The 27,457-nt window shown below is 40.8% G+C and overlaps 1 protein-coding gene across 2 annotated transcripts in view; it reads right to left on the bottom strand.

The window, feature by feature from the left end:
* Positions 1-11,796: 11,796 nt before the first annotated feature.
* The window catches only part of MALT1 (MALT1 paracaspase), a 74,257-nt gene continuing 58,596 nt past the window's right edge, over positions 11,797-27,457 (bottom strand). For both annotated transcript variants that reach the window (XM_024101322.3, XM_005303875.5), the window contains 6 exons: positions 25,414-25,488; positions 22,820-22,947; positions 20,080-20,229; positions 18,975-19,132; positions 17,340-17,465; positions 11,797-15,940 (listed from right to left, as the gene is read on the bottom strand). In XM_024101322.3, coding sequence (XP_023957090.2) covers positions 15,491-15,940; positions 17,340-17,465; positions 18,975-19,132; positions 20,080-20,229; positions 22,820-22,947; positions 25,414-25,488 — 1,087 coding nt within the window. In that variant the 3' untranslated portion in view covers positions 11,797-15,490. The remainder of the gene's footprint in view (positions 15,941-17,339; positions 17,466-18,974; positions 19,133-20,079; positions 20,230-22,819; positions 22,948-25,413; positions 25,489-27,457) is intronic.

Raw genomic sequence — 27,457 nt, 5'->3', positions numbered from 1 at the left:
AATGGTTGCTGTGGTAACACAAACCTCACAGTAATTGCCATCTCCTGTGTTGGGTGTGCATGGAAACAGAAGTGAGGGGAAAGGGTTGTGGGTTTTTTTAATGGCTTTTAAAATAAACCTGGTACAGATAAACTGCAACAGTGATACAATATAAATAAAAGCCATTTAATACAACTAATGTAGAAACATGCTCGCTGTATCCATAGTCAACTGCACTTAAAACTAAAATAGCTAGTAAATTAAGTAAAAAACAGACCACCAAAAATAAACAAACAAACCTATCACCATTAAAAACATAAGAACGGCCATACTGGGTCAGACCAAAGGTCCATCTAGCCCAGTATCCTGTCTTCCGACAGTGGCCAGTGCCGGGTGCCCTAGAAGGAATGAACAGAACAGGTTATCATTGGTGATCCATCCTCTGTCTCCCATTCTCAGCCTCTAGCAAACAGAGGTTAGGGACACCATCCCTACCCATCCTGGCTAATAGCCATTGATGGAGCTATCCTCCATGAATTCATCTTTTTTGAACCCTGTTATAGTCTTGGCCTTCACAAAGAATTCCACAGGTTGACTCTGCATTCTGTGAAGAAATACTTCCTTTTGTTTGTTTTAAACCTGCTGTCCGTTAATTTCATTTGGTGACCCTTCGTTCTTGTGTTATAAGGAGTAAATAACACTTCCTTATTTACTTTCTCCACACCAGTCATGATTTTATAAACCTCAATTATATCTCCCCCCCCCTTAGTTGTCTCTTTTCCAAGCTGAATAGTCCCAAGTCTTCTTAATCTCTCCTTATACAGAAGCTGTTCCATACCCGTAATCATTTTTGTTGCCCTTTTCTGAACCTTTTTCAAGTCCAATATATCTTTTTCAAGATGGGGCAGCCACATCTGCACGCAGTACTCAAGATGTGGGTGTACCATAGATTTATATAGATGCAATATGATATTTTCTGTCTTATTATCTTTCCCTTACTTAATGATGCCCAACATTCAGTTTGCTCGTTTGTTTGTTTTTTACTGCCCCTGCACATTGAGTGCAGAACTATCCACAATGACTCCAAGATCTCTTTCTTGAGTGGTAACAGCTAATTCAGAACCCATCATTTTATATGTATAGTTGGGATTATGTTTTCCAATGTGCATTACTTTGCATTTATCAACATTGAATTTCATCTGCCATTTTGTTGCCCAGTCATCCAGTTTTGAGAGATCCTTTTGTAGTTCTTTGCAGTCTGCCTGGGACTTAACTATCGTGAGTAGTTTTGTAGCATCTGCAAATTTTGCCACCTCACTATTTACCCCTTTTCCCAGATCATTTATGAATATGTTGAATAGGACTGGTCCCAGTACAAACCCCTGGGGGACACCATTATTTACCTCTCTCCATTCCGAAAACTGACCATTTATTCCTACCCTTTGTTTCCTATCTTTTAACCAGTTACCAGTCCATGAGAGGACCTTATCCGATGACAGCTTACTTTGCTTAAGAGCCTTTGGTGAGGGACCTTGTCAAAGGCTTTCTGAAAATCTAAGTACACTATATCCACTGGATCCCCCTTGTTCACATGCTTTTTTGACAGGGGCGGCAGATTTCTATAATTTTTGGTGGTGTCCAGAATGGGTTTAAGTCCCCCACCACCTCGTAAGCCAATAAATATTTTTAAAATACTGTAAAAATGGTTTCAAAACAGTAAGCGTTTAAGTTTCCCTATATTGCACAATATCACTATCGTAAGACATTTATTTAATTAAGAATATTAACTTTATTAATACTTTGAATACGGACACAACAAAGCATTCTTGGATCAATAACCCTCAAAAGCAAATACTTTCTAAAATTAAAACAAATATAGCCCCTTCTTTTGTGATGTTCTTCGGGAGGCAGCAAACACTTTCCGTTGTTGTTCAGTTCTTGAAATGAAGTCATCCAGGAGACTTGCAATGTCCAATTTAGAGGTTGAGTTATTATGAGTGTGCAGAAATGCCAAGTGATTTAGACATTTTTGGCCCATTGTTGTTCGCAAATAATTTTTCAGTCTGTGCAGGCAACTGAATGCTCACTCTATGGTGCAGGTTGTAGTCAGAATTGTATAGAATAATTTCAGGAGAATTGTAACTTCTGACAATGTCACTCAAGCCTTCATTTTGTTTCAGAAATTGCTTCACTTCGCTCACTGAATTAAGCTGGCAATTTCTCAATCTGCAAATATCACAACATTTTTAAATGAAGAGAGCCTCTCCATGTTAATGTCACCATGGAATGCTTCACTTATTGGGACAATGTCCTGTTTTGAGCCATTTGCTGCATCAGTTATATGCTTCTCCAATTTTGCTGCGAATGTAAAGCTTTCTGTTGAAAACCTCTGTTCAATGGCAACTTTGCAAGCATCAATGATCCCGACATATATTTGACGAAAATACTCTTCGGGGGTCACTGAAGGTGTGAGGAAGGCTTCCATGGTCGAGCCATCTCGGTGGCTTGCATTTTCTCGGGAGTGTAAGATAATCTAAAGATTTCTTGCCTTCTCTACTGTTGTTTCCCAGAAGTGATTGTATGACGAGTCTGTGCGCATCCCGCTCAACACCTCTTGCAACAGGCCAACTTTCTCCATAACGCTTCTCAATGACATGTTTGGGCTTTGAATTTTTGCATTAGCTTCTTCTACAGGCCCCATGAACTGTTAGCGTAAAGTACGTTGAAAAAGATTGAAGTTGCTTCGAGAATCCACTACATTTTGAGCCAAATTCATCAGAAGAGTACCTAAATTCATCTAGGCAGTTCATCAGGGCCTCGGAATTGTGGCACAATGATTAAATGCTACTGATCCTTAGCGTCCATCTTGTTGGGCACAATGTTGTAAAGAAGGCTCCCCTTCATTCTGAAACTCTCTGAATGCCGCCACACACTTTGGTGACTCCCTGAAGGCACTGATGAGATCTTTCACCATCGAAAACATATCACGACATTCTAGAATATTATGCAGGGCATCCTGTGTGGCAAGGTTAAGGGAACGTGCAGCACAGTCCACAAATTCCGCTCTCGGCTCTTGATCCTCCACTCTGGCTAGGACCCCAGTACATTTGCCGGACACATTACTGGCTCCGTTGGAACACTGCCCCCAGCAATCAGAAAAGGGCAAACCGCACCTGAGAAGCGTGTCTTCCACAATTTTGAAAAGAGAAGCAGCAGCTATTGCGTCAGTTTGGTAAAACCTAATAAACTCCTCATAAATCTCCCAGTCTTCACTAGAGAAGAACCTTAAAGAAAAACTTACTTGTTCTTTTGACAAATCAGTAGTCTCATCCATTACAATGGTGGAAAACTTTGAAGCCTTTATCTTTTGCGCAATTGGTCTTAACGCCATCATTTCAATTATTTCATTAATAACCTCATGCGACAGCCACTTGTATTTTGTGCAACTAAGCCACTGCCTCAGTTCCTCTGAATGCGTACTGCATAGCAACAAGAGCGGCTTCAAATTTGAATCACTCATTATGTCCATGTAATGCTATTCCTTATTGAGCTAGGTACTGAACACTGATAAAAGTTTTGTGCAGTGCATTCCTAGCGGATTGTGATTCTTTTCTGTAACTGGCCAACATTAGTGCAGAACCATGTACCTGTGATTGCAGAGCAGCGTACTTCATTACCGCTTCCTTGTGACAGGAGGATTTTTCATGTGATGTAAAACCATGCAATGCGTGTCTCCAAACTTGAAATAAACGTTGGTTCGGCCTTCATAGAAAATATTAAGATCTTCTTTTTAGAACAGTTTTTGCAGACTGAGCAAAAAGCTCTGTCTAATTCGCTATTGTACTCCAACCACATAAATCTTGATAGCCAAGATTGCTGAAAACTCCTTTTCTTATCTTGTAGATTTGCCACATCCTTCTTTTCTATAACTTTCAGTTTGAAAGCTGGGTGTCGAACTCAGGCCGTCACTTGATGAATTACCCTTTTCTTCCTTTTTCTCTGGGTAACTTGATTAAGAATTTATCCATTGTTGATTATTACTGGTCCTACAAATCAAGAGTTTGTTGCTGGGATAAAATGAAACTGCAATGCGCCGGTGCTACAAGATTACAAGGGATTAAAAGTGGAAAGTCAGAAGCAACGCTCACCTGCTTCAATACATTTTATTTTGTTGTACCCTTATACAACCAATTATATACATTAAAGGGTGTAAAATAATCAAGTATTGTGCTAAACACGATCATACCCCAAACTGACCACTGAATTTAAGTTGCGTGTCTTTTCCCCTCAGGCGAGGGCTCTGGGGGGTTGGGGTTGAAGGATTCACAATGCAGGAGGGGGCTCAGGGTTGGGGCTGAGAGTTGGGGTGCAGGGGGGTGAGAGCTCTGGGGTGGGGCAGGGCTGGGGAGGAGTTTGGGGTGCAGACAGGCTGCCCCAGGGCTAGGGCCAAAGAGGACGACTCCCCCCAACCCTCTCCCCACTGGCAGCAGCAAGCTCCAGGGGAGGGGTCGCCCTCTTCCCCCCTGGCAGCACACTCATCCTGCACCACCATCACGGCATGTGCTCCTAGAGCCCCTCTCAGATCCAGGAAGCCCCCTCGCCTCCCCTATGGTGGGTGCCGGGGGGGGGGGGGAGGCTGCCATCACATGTGCATCTCCTCCCCTGCTGCTGCCCCTCACTGTAGCCTCATTGGGGGTGGGGGATGGGACTGCCCCTTGCCAGCGTGGCGCAGGAGCGGTGACTGTGGGGGCGGCGGCACAGAGGGTCATGACACTCACCCAAGCCCCAGCTGCTCAGGTCCAGGAAGCCCCCTCGCCTCCCCTGTGGTGGGTGGTGCCGCAGGGGAAGGGGCTGCCCTCACACGTGGCCCTGCTGCAGCCTGCTGCCCCTCACCATAGCCTCACGGGGGATGGGGCTGCCCCTTGCCCATCGTGGGGCAGGAGGGGGGGGGAGAAACGGATGCGGATCACAGGGTTGGAAACTCGCCCAAGCCTCAGCAGCTTCTCAGGTGAGGTCCAGACTCTGTCTCCTGGAAGCTCCCTCAGCATCGCCTCCCAGTGGGTACCAGGGGAGAGGTGGGGTACCAATCATGTGTGCACCTCCTCCCCTCCTCAAGTGCAGCAGCCGCCTCAGCCTGCCGCCGGCACCGCTCTTGTGTTGTAGCCTTAAGCAGCTGTGGCCAGCGGCGGCGAGGGAGCATAGCGCAGAGTGGCAGGCTGCCGTCCGCCTGCTTCCGACAGGGATGTTCCGGGGCCCAGGGGAGGTGTGCAGCGGCGGCAGGCGGGGGCCGCTCTGGGAGAGGCATGCAGGGGCAGCAGGCAGGGCCGGGGGAGAGACCCGGCTCTGAACACTGGTGGAACCAGGTCCCCAGGCCCTGAATAGTCTTGGAGTTCGGGCACCACAGGCCTATACAACTCGCCACCCCTGCTTGTTGACCCCCTCAAAGAATTCTAGCAGATTGGTGAGACATAATTTCCCTTTATAAAATCAAGTTGACTCTTCCTCAACAAATGATATTCATCTATGTGTCTGACAATTTTGTTCTTTACTATAGTTTCAACCAGTTTGCCTGGTACCGAAGTCAGGCTTACTGGGCTGTAATTGCTGGGTTCACCTCTGGAGCCCTTTTTAAAAATTGACATCACATTAGCTATCCTCCAGTCATCTGGTACAGAAGCTGATTTAAATGATAGGTTACACACTACAGTTAGTAGTTCTGCAATTTCACATTGGAGTTCCTTCAGAACTCTTGGGTGAATACCATCTGGTCATGGTGACTTATTACTGTTTAGTTTATCAATTTGTTCCAAAATCTCCTTTATAATCTCCTCAATCCGGTACATCTTCATAATGTATTCTAGGAATTGGAAAGATTTTACTTTGTACTATTTAAAACTGGGTTTACATTGAAAGACAATATGCCCATAGTGTTCAGTAATTAACGATAATATAAAAGTAGTTCTGATGCTTAATGCAGGGAAATTGTTACAACAGTTAATTGGCTGCCACAAGATGAACAAAAACAGCATCATCAATACAGTGGAACTTGGCTCAAGCAACCACTGAGGGATTGCTTAATGGAGACAGCCTACTGAAAGGTAAGACAAAATTGTGCTCGTGTCTGAGGCTATTTTGGGGCAGTCTCTAAAGGAAGGCAGCTGATTAATAGCAGGTGTCACTTGCAGAAATACGCATAGAGTAAACGTGAAACGTACATGGAGCTGAACCACTTTTTGCAGAGATTCAGATGGATCTCAGGTTAAGTAGGAAGAACACTTGGATTGCGTGGTAACACCTGGGTGCTGCAGGAAATAGTATCAATGATTCAGAAGGTGGTACTCTGCCCTCTGACTCAGTGCAGTACCAATGCCCCATGCTGCTGGAAATGTCATCTTTTGAATGAGACATAAAATGGATCTCGGATCACCTGAGGCCATTAAAAACTTACAAGGTCAATGAGCTACACAGGCTTAATTGAAGACAGAATTTGTCCCAATATATGTTGCTATTTTCTGTATTCCAGTAACTCCAATATTAATTCATACTCAATGGGTCTGCGGCTGTGTCCTACACTCCAGCTTTTAGAGGTAAATGTAGTGCCCGAGACTGAAAATCTTATATAAGAAGCTTCCTGGTCTGAATTAGGCCAAAGGCGAGATTAAAACAGTTCCTTAATCTGTCCCTGCAACCAGACTCAACTTGTTTTGAGCTCCAATCAAACATTCTGGACATTCAATGGATTTGCAGTGTGACAATTGTTATGACATCTCTACTGCACATGTTAAATGCTTAAAAGCATGGGAGAAGAGATTTGTTAATGGCAGAAAGAATCCTTCCTGTTAAATCTTCCTATAGTACAGGGGTGGGCAAATTACAGCCCGTGGGCTGGATCCGGCCCCTCAGGGCTTTGGATCCGGCCCGCGGGATTGCCCCCCGTGGCACCGCGGGCTGGTGCTGCTCTCAGAAGCGGCCCCTGGGCCGGGGGCAGAAGGCTCCATGTGCATTGCCCTTGCCTCCAGGCACCTCCCCCTGCAGCTCCCATTGGCCGGGAATGGGGAACTGCGGCCAATGACAGCTTCGGGGGAAGTACCTGGTGGCACAGCAAGGGCAGCACACGCAGAGCCCTCCGACCTCCCCCAGGGGCCGCAGCACTTCCTGGAGCGGCACGGGGCCGGGGACAGGGCAGGCTCCCTGCCTGCCCTGACCCCAGTGAACACTGTTGCCACACTGGAACCACTTTAGGTAAGTGGTGCCGGAGCTTCAACCCCTCCTGCACCTCACCTACCAACCCCCTTCCCTGATCCCCCTCGTATGCCCTACACCCCTCCTCTGCCTCAATCCCGGGCCCCGAGCCCCTTCCTGCACACCACAGTCCCTCCCACACCCCAAACCTCGGCCCTGCAATTTCCTCACCCAGATGTAACCCTCGGCCCAAAAAGTTTGCCCACCCCTGCTATAGTACCATAACCTTAGATGCCACTCTATGGAGGTTTCAAAGAGGCACATCCCCTACCCCTGCCCCAGAACACATGTCTAAATTAGAGAAATAGAGAGCATTAAGCAGAGTAACAGAGAAAGCGGTGTATATAGGACTAGCTGACTGGTTAATTCATTGCTTGTGTTCTAAGTTATGGGCCCCATTGGCAATTTCTTTCCTGTATTAAGATATACAGGAGGAGAACATTTACCTATCAAAGCAGAGGCAGAACTAAGCACCAGCACTGCCATCAGACAGGAACATGGCCATCATTATGAGCAAAGGCTGAGGCTAAATTGCACCCTATCCCTACCCTCCAGCATATCTACCTCTCCCCCCCAGCTTAGTGTCATTCACAAACTTGCTGAGGGTGCAATTCATCCCATCATTCAGATCGTTAATGAAGATGTTGAACAAAACCGGCCCCAGGACCGACCCCTGGGGCACTCTGCTTGATACTGGCTGCCAGTCCTTTGTTCAGAGCTTCAGTTTGTAGCAAAGTTCCTCCAGAGGTAAGAAGCAGGACTGAAGACAAAATGGAGGTGTTTCCAGGGCCTCTTATAGCTTTTGCCATTTGGATGGGATTCCATTGTTCTTATTGTGGAAAGTTACAGCAACAAGATGGAGTTTGGAGTCATATGAACAAGTCCCATGTCCATGCATTTCACGTAGTTACAGCAGGAAATTCCATCAAGTGTAGATGGGCGTCTCCCATGGTCCATTGTCAGTTAAATGTTCTTTTGATGGGTCACTCAATTTGAATAGTCCTTCCAAGATGTGCTAGCTAGCTATCTTGTGAGCTGGACCCCATGAACAAACACTTGAAATCCAGGTATAGAGCCAATACTTATATAACATCCAATACAAAAATGATATATGCAGAGAGCATAATCATAACCAGCAAATCATACCCTTTTCATAAACACCTCACTTGACAACCTTTGTACAAGATTTCCTGCAAATATAGAATAGGGATTACAACCATGCTCTATATAGTCATATTTTAATCAGATAACATCACACCCTGTTGCATGATCATTTCTCTAGGCCATGCCACTTAAAACACACAGTGAAATCTTGGCCGAATTGAAATCAATGGGGGGTTTGCCAATGGTGTCAATAGGGCCACGATTTTGCCTGTAGTCTCAGTCCACTCCAGCGTGGGAGAGCTGGAGAAGAAATTCACACACGGGAACTGTCCTTCCTCACCAGTATGTCCAAGCAGCACCAGAGCAGTTTTCCTTCTTTACAGACTACTTTTAGTTTGTGTTTAACGTTTCCACCATCTCGTTACGTAACATTCTACAGTCACATTGCACCACTGCATTAATGTAAGAAACTCATTTGTTCCTTAGCTGATTATCCTAAACAGAAAACATCACTTAAAAAAAGTTTGCCCTCATTCTGCATATAAAATACAAACTTACAGAAATCCTAGTAGGTGGGTTTCAGTCTTAAGTTTAAAAAAAAAAATTCTACTGCTGATAATTTAGTGTCATTAAAGGGGACACTCAGTATGTTTCACTCAGGCAAAATGCTGAATTAAGTCAACAGCAGTTTTGCCTGAGGAACAAGTGCTGAACAGAGTCCTTGAATGGGTACTCATGTAATAAACGGTAATATACACTAGATCCGGTCGGAGGTTTCCTAATGAAACATTTTTCCTTTAGATAATGCCCATTCGAAGTCCCAAACATTCTGTGGGAACAATTTGAATTCAATTAACTTTCTGATGAATTCCTGGCAGGTTTCCATTGAGCTCACCCACCTGTTCACTGCACTCCCCAACACCCATAGCACAGCCCTTCTGGTAGGGAAGCTTGGGAGGCGTCCAGGGTGCTTGGGATAGCAGATTTCATTTCAGAAACAACAAAAATCATCCCCCCTGCAGGAGCATTTCAGTATTTTCAAAACAAAATATTGCAGAATCTCACTTCTGAAATATCACCCCCCCACCCCCCAGGGTTTTTACTCTTTGTCCTGATTTAGGACAAAATGCTTTCCAAAACATCACAGGATTTTTTTTTTAAAACAGAAGTGAAATACAGTTTCCCAGCCAGCTCTAATATACAGCTTTTACTCACCACATTTCCATGATGTAGTTAAGTGTCAGAAAATGAGGCATTTCCTGTGGAGAATTTAGACTTTTTGTTGAAAACCTGAAAAACAATCTTTCAGGTTTTTTGAATGAAAAAAATCAAATTTCCATGGAAAGCTGACATTTTCCTCCAATATTTTAATTGAGTCAAAATTCCAGGTTTCTGTTCACCTCCCGTAGTTACTACCCTTGTTTTACAGATGTGAAACTGAAGCTCAGGGAAGTTAACTCACCTGTCTGAAGTCATACAATGCCCAGGCAGAGCTGGGAATAGAACCCAGAACTTTACTACTAGTTCTACCAGTGACGGGTTGGACCACCTTCTGGGGTACCACTGAGCCCGCCCATTTCACCAGCCTGAGCTCCCTCACCCGGTCCTGCTGTGCCAGGCACGCACACACACAGGTAGGGACACATCCAGCTGTAGAATCTCACAGTCTGCAATCAGCTGTGGCAGAAGACTCAGCTCAGGGATTGCTCATCACTCAAGTGCACACACCCTCTGGAGTGTAAACCCAAAATTATATTGTCTTGCACTGTATAGAGATCTATACAGCGGAAGTTCATGAAATTCGCTCCCTCCCTCAATGTGGAGGAAAATATGCACAGCCTTTTGCCCCCTCCCCCAGTTATGAATTGCACAAACTGGGTTTTAGAATAAAAAAAAGTTTATTAACTACAAAAGGTAGATTTAAAGTGATTATAAGGGATAGCAAACAGAACAGAGCAGATCACTGAGCAACTAAATAAAACACACAAACTAAGCTTATTACACTAAATTAACTGGTTAATATTAGCAAATTCTCACCTGAAAAGTTGTTTTATGCAGGTTGCAGAATTTCTTGAAAGTAAACTGCACTGCTTGCAGCTGAAATCTCCAAAGTATTGCTTTTACAGGCTAGATCTTTCTCATTTGGGTTCAGCCCCTGCCCTCCCCCAGCTTAGTTCCTTTGTTTCTCCAGGTGTTTTCAGCCGTCCTGGGTAGGGAGCCAGTGGAGAAGAACCAAGATTAACTCACTCCCCAGCCTTAAATAGGATTGGCATATGGTGGGAATCCTTTGTTTCCCAGTTTGCCCCGCACTCCCTCTTAACGGAAAAACACGAAGTCCAAGATGGGTGTAGTACCAGGTGACATGATCACCTGACCCTGCAGTGTCAAAAGCAGCATCTCAGGAAACTTCTCAGGAAGGAGGAAGATTAGTATCTTCAAAGTCTTATTGTCCTTCCTAATGGCCCATCCAGACTGATTGCATACTGTCTGGTGGGTGTTTCCCCATGTGTACACACAGTTGTAATTGTTACGTAGTCAATAACATCACACTACCTTTTAACCCCCAACTGGTACACCCTCTAAAGTGGAAGTAGCAAATCCAAAATTCACATAAGGTATAACAAGGTTCAACATTTAAAGCTAGACAAAGTAAGACTGGAAAAAGGTGTAAATTTTTAAACGGTGAGGGTAATTAACTATTGAAATAATTTATCAAAGGTTATGGTAGATACTCCATCATGAACAAATTTAAAATCACGACCTTCCACTCCCCATCTTCCACTTGTGGCTGCTTGCCCAGGGTCAGTTCCACTTCACTCAGATAGATCTGCCTCTGGAAACCCTTCCTGTTCAATGAACTAGCATACCCTGTAAATGTGTGTGCACGAGCATGCGCACACGCACACACAAGAGTCTTGTCTGGCTCCCGCCAATTTCGTAAGTCTTATTAAATAATAATTTTAACTTCTTTAGCACCTTTTATTGAAATATCTCAAAAAGCTTTACATGTATCAATCAATTAAGCCTGGACACCCCTAAAAGGTGGTCAAGAACTATCTATTCTATTTGTAGCTGGGGAAACTGAGATACAAAGATGATAAACTCTAAGTGTGCAAACAGGGACTCCAGTTTTGGGTGTCCAACTTGAGATACCTACAGGGGCCAGATTTTCAGGAGGTACTGATCACATACAACTCCAGCTGAAGCTAAGGGGAATTTCATTCAGATACTCAGGCTCAACCTGTCTCTAAAGTTGGTCAAAACCAGGCATCCAAAAACACTGGCTAATTTTGCAGAATTGGCTATGCAATGAGCTGTGCCATGCAGGAATAGAACTCTTCCTATTTCTGTGACAGTCACCAGAAGATATAGGTGCCATTCTTGACTTTAAGTTCGCTTTTTTAGTCACTATTTCTATGATTTGCACTGTCTTTAACTGAAGTTTGAAAGGAAGAGAAAAGGGACACAAGCTACTGTATAAATCTTTTTGTGAATTACATTTTATTGCAACAGTAGAAAAAATTAAAAATTGTAATATGAACAATAAAACTATGACAAACTTTTAGATAAGTATCCTATTGTACTACATTGTATCTCAAGCTATAATTTTCATGTAAAAATCAGTTTGTACAATAATAAATGCACAGGTATATTTCAAAAATCAGAAAACGTTTCACTATTTTATACTCTTCCAGAGAAGACTAAAAGCTACAGTCTATTTGCATTTATGTTAAGTTGTTTGTCATTTAGTAAATAAATAATACATTAACATAGAGGTAACTGACACTAGGGAATAGCCATCTTTCAACACAGATGAATTTAGATTTTCATTAAACACCTACATACAATAATGCTATTAACCATTTCCAAGTGGGATTAGAGACATTCATTATTTCCATCACTATGTAGAATTACCATACGTAGAGTCTACTCAATCTTCCAGCAAAAATATCAGATAACAGAATTTGTTTTATAATAGGACCATAGAATTACAAGACTAACTGCTCCCCTCTAAACTATATCTTTGTTCAATGACCACCTATCTGAAAAGCTTGGATGTGTTCCACCTAAACCTGTGCAGCATTTTAAATGGAATCTTTCATGTAGCTCAGGGATCGGCAACCTTTCAGAAGTGGTGTGCTGAGTCTTCATTTATTCACTCTAATTTAAGGTTTTGCGTGCCAGTCATACATTTTCAAGTTTTTAGAAGGTCTCTTTCTAAAAGTCTATAATATATAACTAAACTATTGTTGTATGTAAGTAAATAAGGTTTTCAAGATGTTTAAGAAGCTTCATTTAAAATTAAATTAAAATGCAGAGCCCCCTGGACCGGTGGCCAGGACCCGGGCAGTGTGAGTGCCACTGAAAATCAGCTTGTGTGCTGTCTTCGGCACGCGTGCCGTAGGTTGCCTACCCCTGATGTAGCTTATCAAGACCAATAAGCATTTATTCTTAAGCAATGATTCATCCTTTATTTTTTCATACCTTTTCATTTATTGTGAAGTTCTGCAAAAATTTTACTAACACAGAAGTTATTTAATAATTGCATATACTGTACAAAGGAAAAAATGAAATGCACAGCTACTCAACCTGTTAGCAACATTACTAGAGAGGAATGAGGCTGATTTATGACCACAGATAAGAATCCACTTGAACAGCGATCTCATGCTTTTTTAATATACTTTCAGAGCACCAAGATAGGTTTCTAAAGATATCACAAAATATCTCCTATTGCTTTGAAACTAGTTTCCAGCCATACATCAAATTAAGGGTAAATCCCTGCAGCTTTAGTTCTAGTAATGAGCATGAAACCTATGGCCCTGATCCTATAATTCACTGAGGCAGGACAGAATCTTGTTGACATCAACAAAAGCTACACACAGGTGTGCTGGTGCACTGTAAATGTCAAGATTGGTGCCTAACATGGAATGTTTGTGCAACAGTGCCTCTGCATATGTCTCTCACACCTTTTGCAGCCTGACTTGGATGAGATTCTTATCCTTCATATCACTTGGATGAGTTTGCATTAGGTAGCTGGGGAGTGGGTAAGGTTTTTATTTGGAAAATAAGAAAGGAACTAGTTTTGGTCTTGAGGGGAACGTGCAGGGCTATTTTTGTAACACAACAGCAGGCGTGTGTATGATTCCAGAGCAGAGCCTGGTGTGCAGGAGCATCATTCACATATTTTAGCTCAAATCCTCACCCAGCCATCATACATCAGGCACAAATTACTCCTGCTTTTACGAGGTCTTGCCAGACTGAATATAGGCCTCTATGTTATATGTGTGCTTATATTAATGCTAAACAAACTTAGGGCTTAAATTTAGCCTCATATCTCTATTTCAAAACAACAAATGGGGTAACGCTTATTTTAAAAATGTAAACCTAGTGGTAGTACTGGAGAGGAAACGGTCATCTCTTCAGAAGTCAGTTAGCAACAAAGCTGTAACACTTTGGAAGAGCTTCCAAATATTTGATCCAAAAGGTGCAAAAAGGAGTTTCTCACCACTCGAACAATCTGTCGTGAGGCATCCAGCATGATTCTGTAGCTTCATTCCACCTCAGTGATTTGTGGTATAGTGTCCTTAATAATTGGCGATATTACTTTAGTTGCCCATTCTTGAAAACATTTTCCCCCTTCCTGCCACCATTGCTTTTGTCTTTCCTGCATTGAGCTTGAGCCCACTGCTCTTCAGTCATCTGTTGATTTCTTCCAAGCACTGGACATCAAGGTTCCACAGAAGGATGTTGATAAATTGGAGAGGGCTCACAAAAGAACATGAGAATGATTAAAGCATTACAAAATGAGCCTTACAGTGATAGACTCAAGGAGCTCAATCTGTTTAGTTGAGCAAAAAGAAGGTTAAGGGATGACTTCATCACAGTCTATAAGTATCTACCTGGGGAACAGATATTTGATAATGGGCTCTTCAGCCTAGTAGTCATAACAAGATCTAACATTTGGAAGTTAAAGCTAGACAAATTCAGACTGGAAATAAGGTGCAAAAATTTAAACAGTGAGGGCAATTAACCACTGAAACAATTTATCAAAGGTTAAGGTAGATTCTCCATCATGGACAAATTTAAGATAAAAAATGGATTATTTTTTTAAGACATATTCCAGTTCAAAGAGGAATTATTTTGGGGACATTCTATGTCGTGTATTATAAAGAAGGTCAGACTAGATCACAATGGTACCTACTACTCTTGGAATCTATGAATGGTATGACATGCTCTGCTTGCACACAAACATTTTGGTCCTGCCATAAGGGCAGGGGACTGGACTCTATAACCTCTCGAAGTCCCTTCCAGTCCTAGAATCTATCACTTTTAAAGAAATTGGAAGTTCCCATTTTTTAAATCAAAGGAAAATTAGAATGTTAAACTCAACTGATGGTGCAGGTTAGAACAGGAAAGTCTAAAAATCTATTTATCATTTAGTGATTACTATGCTATTTTAATTACATTTATAAAGTATATGTATGGCTTAGTTTCATTAATGTGGACATTCTTTTTACTGCTTTCCCTCTCCCTCTCTTCTCCTCTATTTTTTCCATTTTGTTTTTGCACAGGAAAACTGATCCCTTTGTAAACTAAAAATCAAGATTAGAAACAGGTCAATTATGCATGCCTTTTAAGACGGATGTGTCATTATAGAAACATGTCAGCAACAGCTGAGGAGATCAAGGATTCAGTATTCCTAGAGAGCCTGTGATACAAGAACAAGGCCTCTGCTGTGCATCTCCTCCCCACCACAAACATGCAACTTCATCTCAATGCTACATGCTTGATGCTCTGTTCTTTTGCTGGCTGGCACAGTTGCAGCCAACAACAGGGTGCCTGCTGGTTAGTTCCTGTGGGGCTCCCATGTACCCAGCTCAAGCTTCTCTCCACCCCATCTCTCCTGCCACCTGCTTCCCATGATTACCCCACACCCATTTTCACTGCAGAAAAAAATTCAGGAGTGAAGAATTAGTTTATATTCCATTCTTGTCTCTTTGGATCTGAGAAGTTTCCAAGGAGAGATTATACTAATCCATACCCAACCCACAATTCCCAGTACTGCCTTCTCTCAAAACATGAACACACCACAGAGAATGTACAATCAGTGCTGGAGTGCCTTAGCCCAGGATTGATGCTCCTGTACATTCTGCAGAGATGATAGCTACTGCTTTTTAGATAATCTGAGGCTGTTGGAGAAGCTGAATCCCAGGTCAACAGTGTCATCAGTTGTCTCTACTGGTATATTATTCTTTCTTATGTGGGATGAGCAAGTCCATACTTCTTGTCTTGAAGTTCGCACATTCAAAGTCGCATTGCAATGGCATGCTTCTGGCTGCCTGAAATGGTCTGAATGAGCAGAGTTTGGATGGTGAACACCTGGGTAGGAATTTGGTTGACAGTGATTAGGAGAGAGGTAGTATTCAGCTGCCACAGGAGTGGATGCTTGAGTATGGAAAGGTCTGTTAGACATGCAACAATTTTCCTCAAATCCATGATGAATGCCTAATTTAGCAATAAGAGGCTTCCCAACATTAACCTCCTTCCTTTCATCCAGGGAATCATCTATTCCTGGATATTCATAATGCAGACAAACTGTGAAGATCAAGTGCTCCTGTGAATGACAGACAATAAAATTACTTCTTCCCTCAAAAACACGGTAAAACAAAATGTTTACACAGTGATTATTTGTCTGAGGGAGCAGTGAACACATTTAAAGTACAATAACAAATAGACCTATAATAGCATAATTGCTGAAGTGCCATAAGCCTTGCAGTTAAATGTATACCACACACACAGGGCCAAATTCTGCACTGATTTATACTCACTACACTCTCACTAGAATCAATGAGGCTGCAAAAGATGTAAACTCACTGCAAAATTTTGCACACTTACTTCATACTGTGTTTAAATATAGCTAAGCTTAACACCCAGAGACCTCTTGTCCCCAGATCTTTTCCCCTCAACCATGTGTCAGAGCACTAGCTGTTTCTTTAACAGAAAAGACTTTCCCCTGTCACTCCATGGGTGAAATTCTGTTAATGAAACAACTACAAAAGCACTGGGAGGAGTACTGCAGGTATAGTCATGGGATGATTTCTCTCTTCCCCTCCAAATTTCATTTGAATTTTAGGTAACCAAATTCAGCAACATCTTTCCACTACAAAAGAAATAAGAGTATAAAGGTGCCACTTGCACCTTGCTTGAATGAATATGGGGTTTTGGGGTAACACTAACTCATGGGTGATCCTGATTTATAAACCTGCTGGCAGCAGGATAAGAAGGCACTTATCAGTATGGCACTCTTCATCCCACCCACCTCCACAAACACTCCAAGTTTTTGCAATTTCTAGAAGTGTTCGTGCTACCCTCTGGCATAATGTGTTGGAAAGCAAATACAGTAGATCATATACAACAGAGATGCTAAAGTCCTGAAAATCCTATAGTCCACTTCTGATCCTTTAACAGCAACATTTTAACTATGCAAAGTGAGAGTGCTTTAAAACACGATGGGTTCAAGGGCACAGGCTGGATTGTAAAGAGATTTATAACATTTCCACTTTTTACTAATGACCTCAACTTATGGCTCTGCTTTAAGGCATCATGCTTAGTGAGCAAATAGACATGGAAACATGATATGTACAAGGTGCTGTGATTCCTCCAGAGAAGTCAATCAATCTTTTCAACCTACAAGGCACATTTTCCAGAGCCGTGTTTAAAAGGGACTTGTGGAATAATATGATTTCATATCCTTTGGCTCTCTCTTTGGAACATATTTTCAGTCTGCCAGCTACAGAGCCAAGTCACTGAAGTGTGCTCTTAGCCATTCTCTCTCTAAGCAGCTAGAATAAATGTTTAAATGAGTGAGTATGCTTTGGGCAATTACTGAAAATATTCAGTATTCATGATATCAATTACATGTAGAATCCAGCTCTTTTACTGGAGTTGTGAAGCAACATGATTAACCTGTACTGTATAAACAAATGGGCGAGACAAAAAATAACATTAACCACCTTTAGTTTCTGCAGTGAACTTAGTCTAGTGTAGAGACAGTGTTTGGGAAGATCCTTTGATACTAAATAGCTGCCAGTTTCCTCAGGAGTCCCTTTATTTGCCTCTTTAGGATCTATATCCAAGTCCTGTTGCAAAAAAAAAAAAAAAAAGTGAGAATTAAATTGTAGGTATAAAAAACTAGTAGAACAATGTGAAAAGGAAAATAAAAAGGAACATTTGTATTTTATGTGAAGTAGCTTAAGATTTGAGTTCAATTTACAACTTATTTCGACATAATTTATTAAAATAGTGTTTTCCTTTTCTTAACAAAAAAATTCCTAATACAAGATTCAACTAATATTAGAGAGAGTCACCTAGGTCACCTAATTCATCATCAGTCACATGTAGGAGTAGTTGTTCGTGTTTTATCTCTTGCCTTCCTAAAACGCAACTCAAGGAGGATTCCTTGCCCATTTCTTACAACTTAAAAAAAAATAAAAATGTGCAAGTTTCATTCCCCCCCCCCCCCTTTTCATCTGGACTGCTGCCTATTACTACAGCTAATAGTATAAAAAAAATAGAGCTTTCCTCTTCTAGATTTGAGTATACTAAGGTAGCATTAGAACAATTGATTAGTTTCTCTTAAATGTGTCATTTTCAGAGTACAATTGTTCTAAAGCTGCTATACAATTAGTACATTTTGATAAATTCAAATTAAAACACTATTTCTTCCAAGATACCCAGGTGCCCTTGTGCCCCTCTCAGGGAAGTAATAATATTGACATAATGAAATAAACAAGTCAAAACGAAAAAGGTGGAACCCAATAAGATACACACTAAACTTTATTACTTAGAATCTTGGCTTTCAATTGCATCCCACTCCCTCACTTTCTTCTGTACTTTGCCTGTTAAAGCCCTCATCGGTCTTTGGATCTATACAGGCAGACGCCCAATGCCCATGCAGAGCCATTGATCTCCATGGGGCTCCAATCATGCACTTCTTATTGCAGGATCAAGGCCTTAGAGTGTAAGCTATTTAGGGGCAAGAAACTTGTCTTCATACTTTTGTAATACCAGGTGGTCTGAACACTTCACAATATAGTATATGGTGGTACTATAGTAATAGCACTGTAGGAGAGAAAGACACTTATTTAATATGTTAATTCACAAATACATAATTCTCTTTACAATCACTATTTAGACAGCACCAAAAGCATGCTAGGCACTTTAAAGGAATAAGAAAATAAGGCTCCTTCCCTAGGGAGTTTAGAATTTAAGGTTCCAATCCTGCAATTCACTGCTCTCTAGCTATGACGACTTCAGTGGGGATCCATAAGGGTAGTAGTGCACCTGTATGTGGTGACTCATAGGAGCGTGGCCTAAGTGACGGATCCTTTCAATAGGAACTGAAGGCATTTAGCACCTCGCAGGATCAGGCCTAATTTAGATCTAACAAGTAACAGAAATCAGGATGTGAAGGGAAGGGGAAGAAGAGTGTTTCAACAAAATCATAGGATTTGTTTTATATATGCATCCTCTGCTTGGTTCAGAATTCAAATTTGAATGTTTCCCCCCCAAAGCTGTAGTCTGGCACAAGCAGACAACCACTAACTTAAATACAGAGCAATCATGAAACACAAATAGGAAACACTTACAAGTGGGAAGTCTGTAACATACGCTTTGCAAACTAGTATTTCAGGAGGTTTCTTTACTATCCTTGTGTAGATGATCAGGACGTTGGAAAACTCTGCTGCGAATCCCAGCTGAATCTGAACACCGCACTTAAAGTCAAGATACATACTTTCTGGAAGTTCTGCAAATAAATATTTTGGATAAACCGATTTAAAATATTCTAATGAAAGCCTAACATGCTTCTGCAATTGTTTCAGCGATCTAAAAGGACGTTCTCCTCCCTTCCTATTACTATCATTAAACTGGTATAAGCATCCTTAGCACACAGGAAGGGGAATAAACTTTTTTATTTATATATCAGTTAAAAAAAAACTATTTCAGTTACGGTTGTTTATGTCAGTACCGGGGGGGGGGGGGGGGGGGAGGAGGGGGGCGGAGGAGGAGAGGAGAGAGAGAGAGAGAAAAAAAAAGCCTGTTTAGAGCAGGCCTAATTCTTTGGTGGCCCACAAGGCTTTGTGGATATTTTCCTATGCATGGAACAAGGCCAAAAATAAAAAGGAAAAAATGAAGTGACCTGACTAGGAATCTGCACAGTGACTATGAAAAAACCTGAAACCCCTGGCTCTGATAGCAGAACCAGTACGTTTCTCTATCCTGTGCAGTAATTTAAAAAAAAGGCCCAAGGATGAAATCCCTAAACCACAGATATCTAAGGGAGAAAATTGTAAAAACACAAATAGGAGTTAGGTGCTCAAATAAAACTGGACACCTATCCAATCTATAAACTTGTAAAAGTGGCAAAGGGATTAGAGAGGAAACAAAAGCTTATCAGACTACTAATCTTCTGCTCAAATACATTATAGACCATTCAATACCACATTCAAACCTATCAGGAAAAAAATAAGACTATTCTTGCTTTAAAAAAAAAAAAAAGTCAGGGATAATGTTCCTTGGGCACATTTCTACTCAGTATATTATAGCCAGTGAAAAAAGCAACAGTAAGGAGTAGACACTATGCCCACATATATTTTCAATTGAATTATTTATGCATATCAAGTGAGATAAAGAATTAATAATGAAATTAACATCTTGAAAGGGTGATCTTTTGGAAGAGAGCGTTTACTGTACCGTGAGCTTTGGCCCACTGTAAGTTCCGTGCCAGGGACTCTGCAGATGATCCTGTTTGCTGAATGGGATCAGTTAATGCTCTTTTCTCAGATAAACTGCTGCGAATCTCCAAAGCCTGCTTGCCTTTGGTAAGGTGACACTTACCCATATCTAAAGATAAGATGCAAATAGTTTTGTAGGAATCAAAGCTCCTGAAATTATAATTAAAGCAGCTACATCATTGGTGTTATGGTTGTGCCCGCATTTCTATGATGACCTCACTTTCAGGGAGGTTTAGTGATTGGCTATTCAAATTCACTCAAAGGAATGCGTGCAAGATGTCTGAAGAGAACAATTTTTTCGGTGTCTATTTTCAACATGCCTCCACATTAAAAAAAAAAAAAGTCAGTATGACCCTGATTCAGCAGGGTACTGAAGAACATGACTAACATTAAGCTTATTCAGTCACATTCTTCAGTACTTTGCTGAATGCAGGCCTATACATTAAAATGAAACAACTCTAAGGCTGCTTTTTTTCCCTCCAGCTGTTTTTGGTGTGCATAAGATTAAGACCAATAGCTAAAGAGTAATTTGAATTAAAATCAAGGTTTACAAATCGTGAATTCATATAGGTGGACTATTCAAGTTTGGGATTAAACATTATATACACTATTGAACAGTGGTCAATGTATTTTCCTTTGGAATGTAACATTTGCCATACCTGATCAGTACATCAATACATCTAGTCCAATGTGTGGTTTCTGGCAATAATTAATAGCTCTATCTGATCCTATCCTTCACAGGGTCATGACCCATACATAACCTGGACTTTAACATCCTCAAGGAGAAAAGATGTGCCTCATTCTCTTCTCACTTACATGGGTGTGAACCCATTAACTTCAGTATAGTCATTTTAAAATTCCAACCAGCGTGAGAGGAGAAACAGACCCTGTATCTTCATTCTGTGCACTGTATTCTCCATTGCAGCTATGTAAGTGTTAAAGTAGTAATAATAATAAAATTTCTGATGTCAGGGAAAGACACTATGATAGCGCCTAGTCAGTTGTGAAATGCTGTACATTAAGAAAAGATTCCTACATATTCCCTCACACACACACAATCAGCTGAAATCTTGAAGTTTGTGATCATTTTTAGTTTTAATAGCTAAAACTCTTGTTTGTCTTGAATAGTAATCAAGATTTTCTTATAATAGTCCTGTGTATGTACAAAGCTTCTCATGAAACTTAATAAAAATATTAAAACAATGACCTCTCATTCCATATTTTCGTATCTAGTTAAACAGAAGATAAGCCAGGTGGGGAAAAATGCAAGAGAGGCAAGGAAGTAGCAACTGAAAAGTGACTATCATCTATAGATCCACACTCTAGTGGCATGGGCAAGTCATACCTCAATTGGTGGTGGCAAAATTGTTAATCATGCAGCACATGTGCACTGCATGTGTTTACGCTCCAGCTAGTCACACAATCATCATCATTTCCTTTTTCTCCCGATTGCGCTGGCATGTTAAAACTGAATTGTTTTAACTTTTGTTACACATTTTCTACAGTCTGTCTTGTCAACAGCAAACCAATTTGGTTGCATATTTAATATCTGGTTTGGACATTTCTGATTTAGGAATCCTTGTCAGATATGCACACTGAGCCAAATTCTGTCTTCACTTACAACCCTGTAGCCTCACTGAGTGGAATTGACAGAAGAATGTGGCCCATTATACAGATTTTAAGTCTCCAGCTGGTGGGAGACCTGGACAATATTTTTATTGAAAAGCCAGTGGACTTATGCACAGATGTCCGTTTTTTGTTTTTGTATATATAATTGATCATGTAAATGCTCTTGTCTACCTTTCTATGCTTTGAAAGAATGCTCACTCTCAACCAAGACATTCTCTTCAGCACTCTTCACTCAGGCAATACTCCCATCAACACCACAGGGAGTTTTGCCTGAGTGACAAGTGATGAATAGGCTCCTGCATTGTAGTCTAGTCAGTAAATAATGGTTATGCCAACAGATGTGGTATTAATACTGTATGACACACACAGAATTCAACCCTAATTAGTCTGTCTCCAGACAAGTCAATTGGGCTAGCAGTCACATCCAGAGACCACATGACAAAGGAGAGTGATTTTCGTGACCATATAATCATCTGTAAACTCTGAGGAGAGTTGCATACTCACAAAAACTTTGAATAAGCAGTATGAACGCCATATTATAGTGGCTCATCAACAGCAGGGCTATTATGGTAAGGGATGCTTCTGAAATGCTTCAAAGATAAACAAATATATATCCCAATTCTGTCTCACTTGAAATAGTAAGTGAAAATGAAAGCACTTTTTTCAACCCTAGCCATGTTCAGAAATATTAGATATTAAACATGCTTTTTCCTTCATGCACTTGAAGATTTTCCTGTAAGGAAAGCCTTAAACATGCTTCAATACCGAGCTTTTGAAGCAACAAATGAAATACAAATTCCATCACACAACAAAGTACATTTGAACGTATAGCACCCTGCATCCCACAGGAGCAAAAATCAGTTTAGAGACAGGGGTTTTTATTAAGATGTTTCAGTTTTTACACAAGAGGTAGCTGCATTTGATGGTGGGTTTACACAGTGCAGAAATAAGAATTTAGAGAAGGAAGTGAAGAACACTCAGTGTAGAAGAGGCGTTTTAGATTAAAAAAAAAAAAAGATTTTTTTGGTAAACTGAATGCTATGGGAAGTTAAAATGTAGGTTGCTTTCACCTTCCGCAACTTCATCAAGTAACACAGTAATCTTCTTGTCCTCCAACATGCGTTCCTTCAAGAACTTCATGAAAATCCCATTGGCTAACCCAGAGTGCTGAATTTCAAAAGCTTCTGCTCCTTGGCATCTTTAAAGTATAATAAATAATAAATATAAGGGCAAAAAAAGAGATTGACAGTGATAAATGAGTAATATTTTACAAGACATGTATGAATGTGAAAAGAATGCTGCATGAAATAAGGAACTGCTGTATGAATACTAAATTGTATTTAGAACCTAGTTAATCTGGTCTTCACAGAAATGCAAAATACATTTACAAACAATTCATTTGTGAAGAGTTCATATTTACTACCAAATCACAGGAATGAGGCAAGATCAGCCTAAAGTATTATTGCTCCTTGAACAAATTATCTTGGAGGACAGTCCCAAAGCAGTGTCTGAAAAATGTGCCGGTACAAATTCCATTAATACCTCCTAGTTTGGTAAAACTCTTGACCACTTACCAGCTGAATGCTTTTGTATTTGCCATATTAAATCCACAATAATTGGATGCTATCCTGAAACTGTTAATCTAAACTTTATACAACCACTTCAAAATACTGGAATTACAGAATTAACTTTGATCTTTGCAACCCCAGGAAAAAGAATTTGCAACCATTCTAAGTGCTGTAGCTCAGATAACGAAACCCATTTATTGTTATTGTAAAACACATACACACATATAAATAAATTTAAAATGTGTTCTGACACTCAGTAAAAAAAGTTAAACTGCACTTCTCTGTCCCCTCAGACACTGAACTTGTAGTCTTTGTGTAAGGTGGCAGTGATATGGGTAAAGCCATCAATTCCTTTGGGTTTCTGTTGTTCTTTCATGTCCTGGGACCAACATGGCTATGGTAAGACATGACATGTCATAGTTCAGGGCAACTGCATCTGTATTCCCCCTCTATAGTCCAGCAAGGGCCCTCATAGAATCATAGAATATCAGGGTTGGAGGGGACCTCAGGAGGTCATCTAGTCCAACCCCCTGCTCAAAGCAGGACCAATTCCCAACTAAATCATCCCAGCCAGGGCTTTGTCAAGCCGGGCCTTAAAAACTTCCAAGGAAGGTTCCCCTGGCTGTCACCTCTCTTGGGTAGAGATATGCATCTCAATTCCTCCTGACCAGGCTATTTCCAGGTTGCCTAGCTCTCTGATTATACTGAGAATTCCCCCAAAAAGTCAGATTGCCTAAGCATATCTGCTTTGTCTTTCTCCTCAGAGATGGTGAACAGTGCAATTGCCACAGTTATTAGTTACCATACAGCACTTCCTATGCAAGCCTATTTTATTCTTAGGTATAATCTTTAGAGAAAACATTCAATACAGTAAAAGAACCCACATGCATGCTAATAAGGTTACTGGATCTCACCCAAGATGGGCTCTGAAAGGTGAGTCCTTGAAGCCCCCTACACCTTCCCAAAGGGTCTCTTTTGTGGTTACAAGTTCATAACAGCCTTAGCTCAAAACTAGCACCCTCATGAAAAGTTTATTCCATCCCTCATATCATTCAGGGGGTCTTTGAGCTGGAGTTTTCAGGAACAGAAACAGTAGACAGTGGGTTTTTCTCCCTAGGGAGTGGCTCCAAAAGGTCTCCCTATACTTCCTAGAAAACCCACTTCTCATGTGTTGTCCCAAACAGTTCTTTGAAGTTCCTAGCATTTAAATTGGTCACGTCCCTAGAAAAATTACATACAATCCTACAACTCAAACAATCGCATTTTTAATATAATGACTCCACAGATATTAAACCTAATTCAATAAAATTCATATTCAGGATACTGTAGGAAATTGCCATCTGTCACAAATAAACATATTTCAATCATTATGGGCATATGGAATAACATTTTTTATTTCTCCATAGTTTTTAATATCAAACTAATGTTTATTAAAAATGAGCGGGAGCATCCCTGAAGTTGACTATTAAAATAATTGCAGGTGAGTCATTCAGCAAGTTAGGGAGATGAGCTGTAGCATCTACTGCTTTTGAGGGCAGTAGCTCACATTTGAATGGGGAACAGCAAATAAACCTATTAAAATATACATTTGATATGTCTACACTCAGGCTATGTCTACACTTAAAACGCTACAGCTGCACCTGAGCTGCTATAGCACTTCAGTGTAGATCCACACTACAGCAACAGGAGGGGTTCTCCCATTTCTGTAGTTAATCCACCTCCCCAAGAGACAATAGCTAGGTTGACAGAAGCATCTGTCCTTTGATCTAGCAACATCTAACCGTGGGTTAGGTCGGCTTAACAACAGTCACTCAGGGGTGTGGATTTTTCATACCCCTGAGCGATTCACTTGGGTCAATCTAACTGTTTAGTGTAGACCTGGCTATAGCCAGTACATCTCTAAAATATCAAGACAGAATTAAGGGCAATTTTAATAATTCATATAAATAGACCAGGGATAGGAACATATATTAGAGATGAGTTACTGGTGCTCTTACACTACTGAATGGACTATTTTTTTTTAAAAAGTCAACTAAATGACCACAGTGATCCCTTCTGGCCTTGAAATCAGGTGGGGCTGGAGGAAGTTTCCTTACGTTGCATATCCAAAAACGATGTTAGCGGTAACCTTCAGGGCATCCAAGATTAGAATGGTATCATCATACTCATTTCTATAAGAAATGGAAACGAAAATATAGAATGTGACTCTGACAATCCAATCATGCAAGTGTTACAGTGTACATCATAGAAAACAGATAATTTCTCTCTCTTTTCTTTCTTTAATTAGGAATGAATCCACTGATGGTAAACAAAATTAGCTGCATCAACATTTTCATGAAAACAATAGTTAAACTAAGATTATGCATTGACTAGATGAGAGCACCTCATACTAACAGCTGTTGAATTTGGCCATTGTCCTAGCAAGAAGTCTTTGAAACCACTGGAAACTGTCAGTCATTTTAGGCTAATGAAAACTGGATGGTTTTTCCTTTCAAAATGGAACATCAGCAAGGTTGAGATGTGAAAATCTGCCATATTTCTTAGACATTTTTGTTTTGGCCATTGGAATGTGACGTTTAATTGAGTTATTAATGTTACATTAGCAATGAAGTTCACAGGCTCTGGAAACACTGTAGCAGTCATGAGGAATAATCTCTCTGGTAATAAGTCACCAGGACTAGATGATATTCACTCAAGAGTTCTGAAGGCACTCAAATGTGAAATCCAGATCTACTAACCGTGGTATGTAACCAGATGACTGGAGGATAGCTAAGTAACACCAATTTTTGAAAAAGGCTCCAAAGGTGATCCTGCAGTTACAGGCCAGTAAACCTAACTTCAATACCAGGCAAATTGGTTGAAATATAGTAAAGAACAGAATTATCAAACAGACAGATGAATCCAATATGTTGGGGAAGAATCAACACAGCCTTTGTAAAGGTAAATTATGCCTCACCGATCTATTAGAATTCTTTGAGGGTGTCAAAAAATATGTGGACAAGAGTGATCCAGTGGCTGTGGTGTAGGACTTTTTCTGAAAGCCTTTGACAAGGTTCCTCATCAAAGGCTCTTAAGCTAACTATGCAGTCATGGGATAAAAGGTAACTTGTTTTCTATCTTTTAACCCATGGTGGGAATAAATAGGTCAGTTTTCACAATGGAGAAAGGTAAATGGCTGGGTCCCCCAAGGATCCATACTGGGACTAGTGCTGTTCACCATATTCATAAATGATCTGGAAAAGAGGGTAAATAGTGAGGTGGAAAAGTTTGCAGGGGATACAAAATTACTCAAGACAGTTAAGTCCAAAACAAACTTTGCCACCTCACTGTTTCACAGAACTGGGTTACTGGGCCGCAAAGAGGCAGATGAAATTCAATGTTGATAAACAGTAATGCATATTGGAAAACATAATCCCAACTATATACATGAAATGATGTGGAGAAAGTCAACTAAGATTCTTTAAATTAAAATAAATCTGCTAAACCTTTCAATTTTTTAAAACTTTTAAATGCGGCCCAATATAACAAGAATTCGGATATAACGCGGTAAAGCAGTACTCGGGGGGCGAGGGGGGCACGGCTGCGCACTCTGGCGGATCAAAGCAAGTTCGATATAACGTGGTTTCACCTATAACGCAGTAAGATTTTTTGGCTCCCAAGGACAGCGTTATATCGGGGTAGAGGTGTATATTTTTCAGGTGGCAGGAGAAAGCATCATCCAGTATCACCAGCATAAAAGGAGTCAACAAAAATCTATTTGTCTTCAAAAATGTCTGAAATGAAGGACTTTGCATCAGTTCCATATTATCAAAGGTTTCTACATATTAACTGAAGTGACTCAACACAAAATCTTCCAGCCACAGCAGTCTGCTGCGGTCTGCTGCATCATAAATCTCTGCTGACTTAAAGCTCTTATCAGTTTTATCTAGCTAGTTTGATGCTTTAGTACATTTCTCTTTATCCTGTTGAGTGGATAGGTTGTATTTGTATGCAAAAATACATAATAGGCTGAATTACCACCTTCATGTTTTCACATGGGGCCTGATCCAAACTGCAATTAAGTCAACTGAAAGATTCCAAATGACTTCAATAGGCTTTGGAGCAGTCTCTAAGATCTCTCAGAACCCACTGGAGCTAGAA

Source organism: Chrysemys picta, chromosome 6, assembly GCF_011386835.1.
Source record: "Chrysemys picta bellii isolate R12L10 chromosome 6, ASM1138683v2, whole genome shotgun sequence".
NCBI lineage: Eukaryota > Metazoa > Chordata > Testudines > Emydidae > Chrysemys > Chrysemys picta.
Note: the sequence above shows the minus strand (reverse complement) of the source record. Positions and strands in the feature narration are given on the sequence as shown.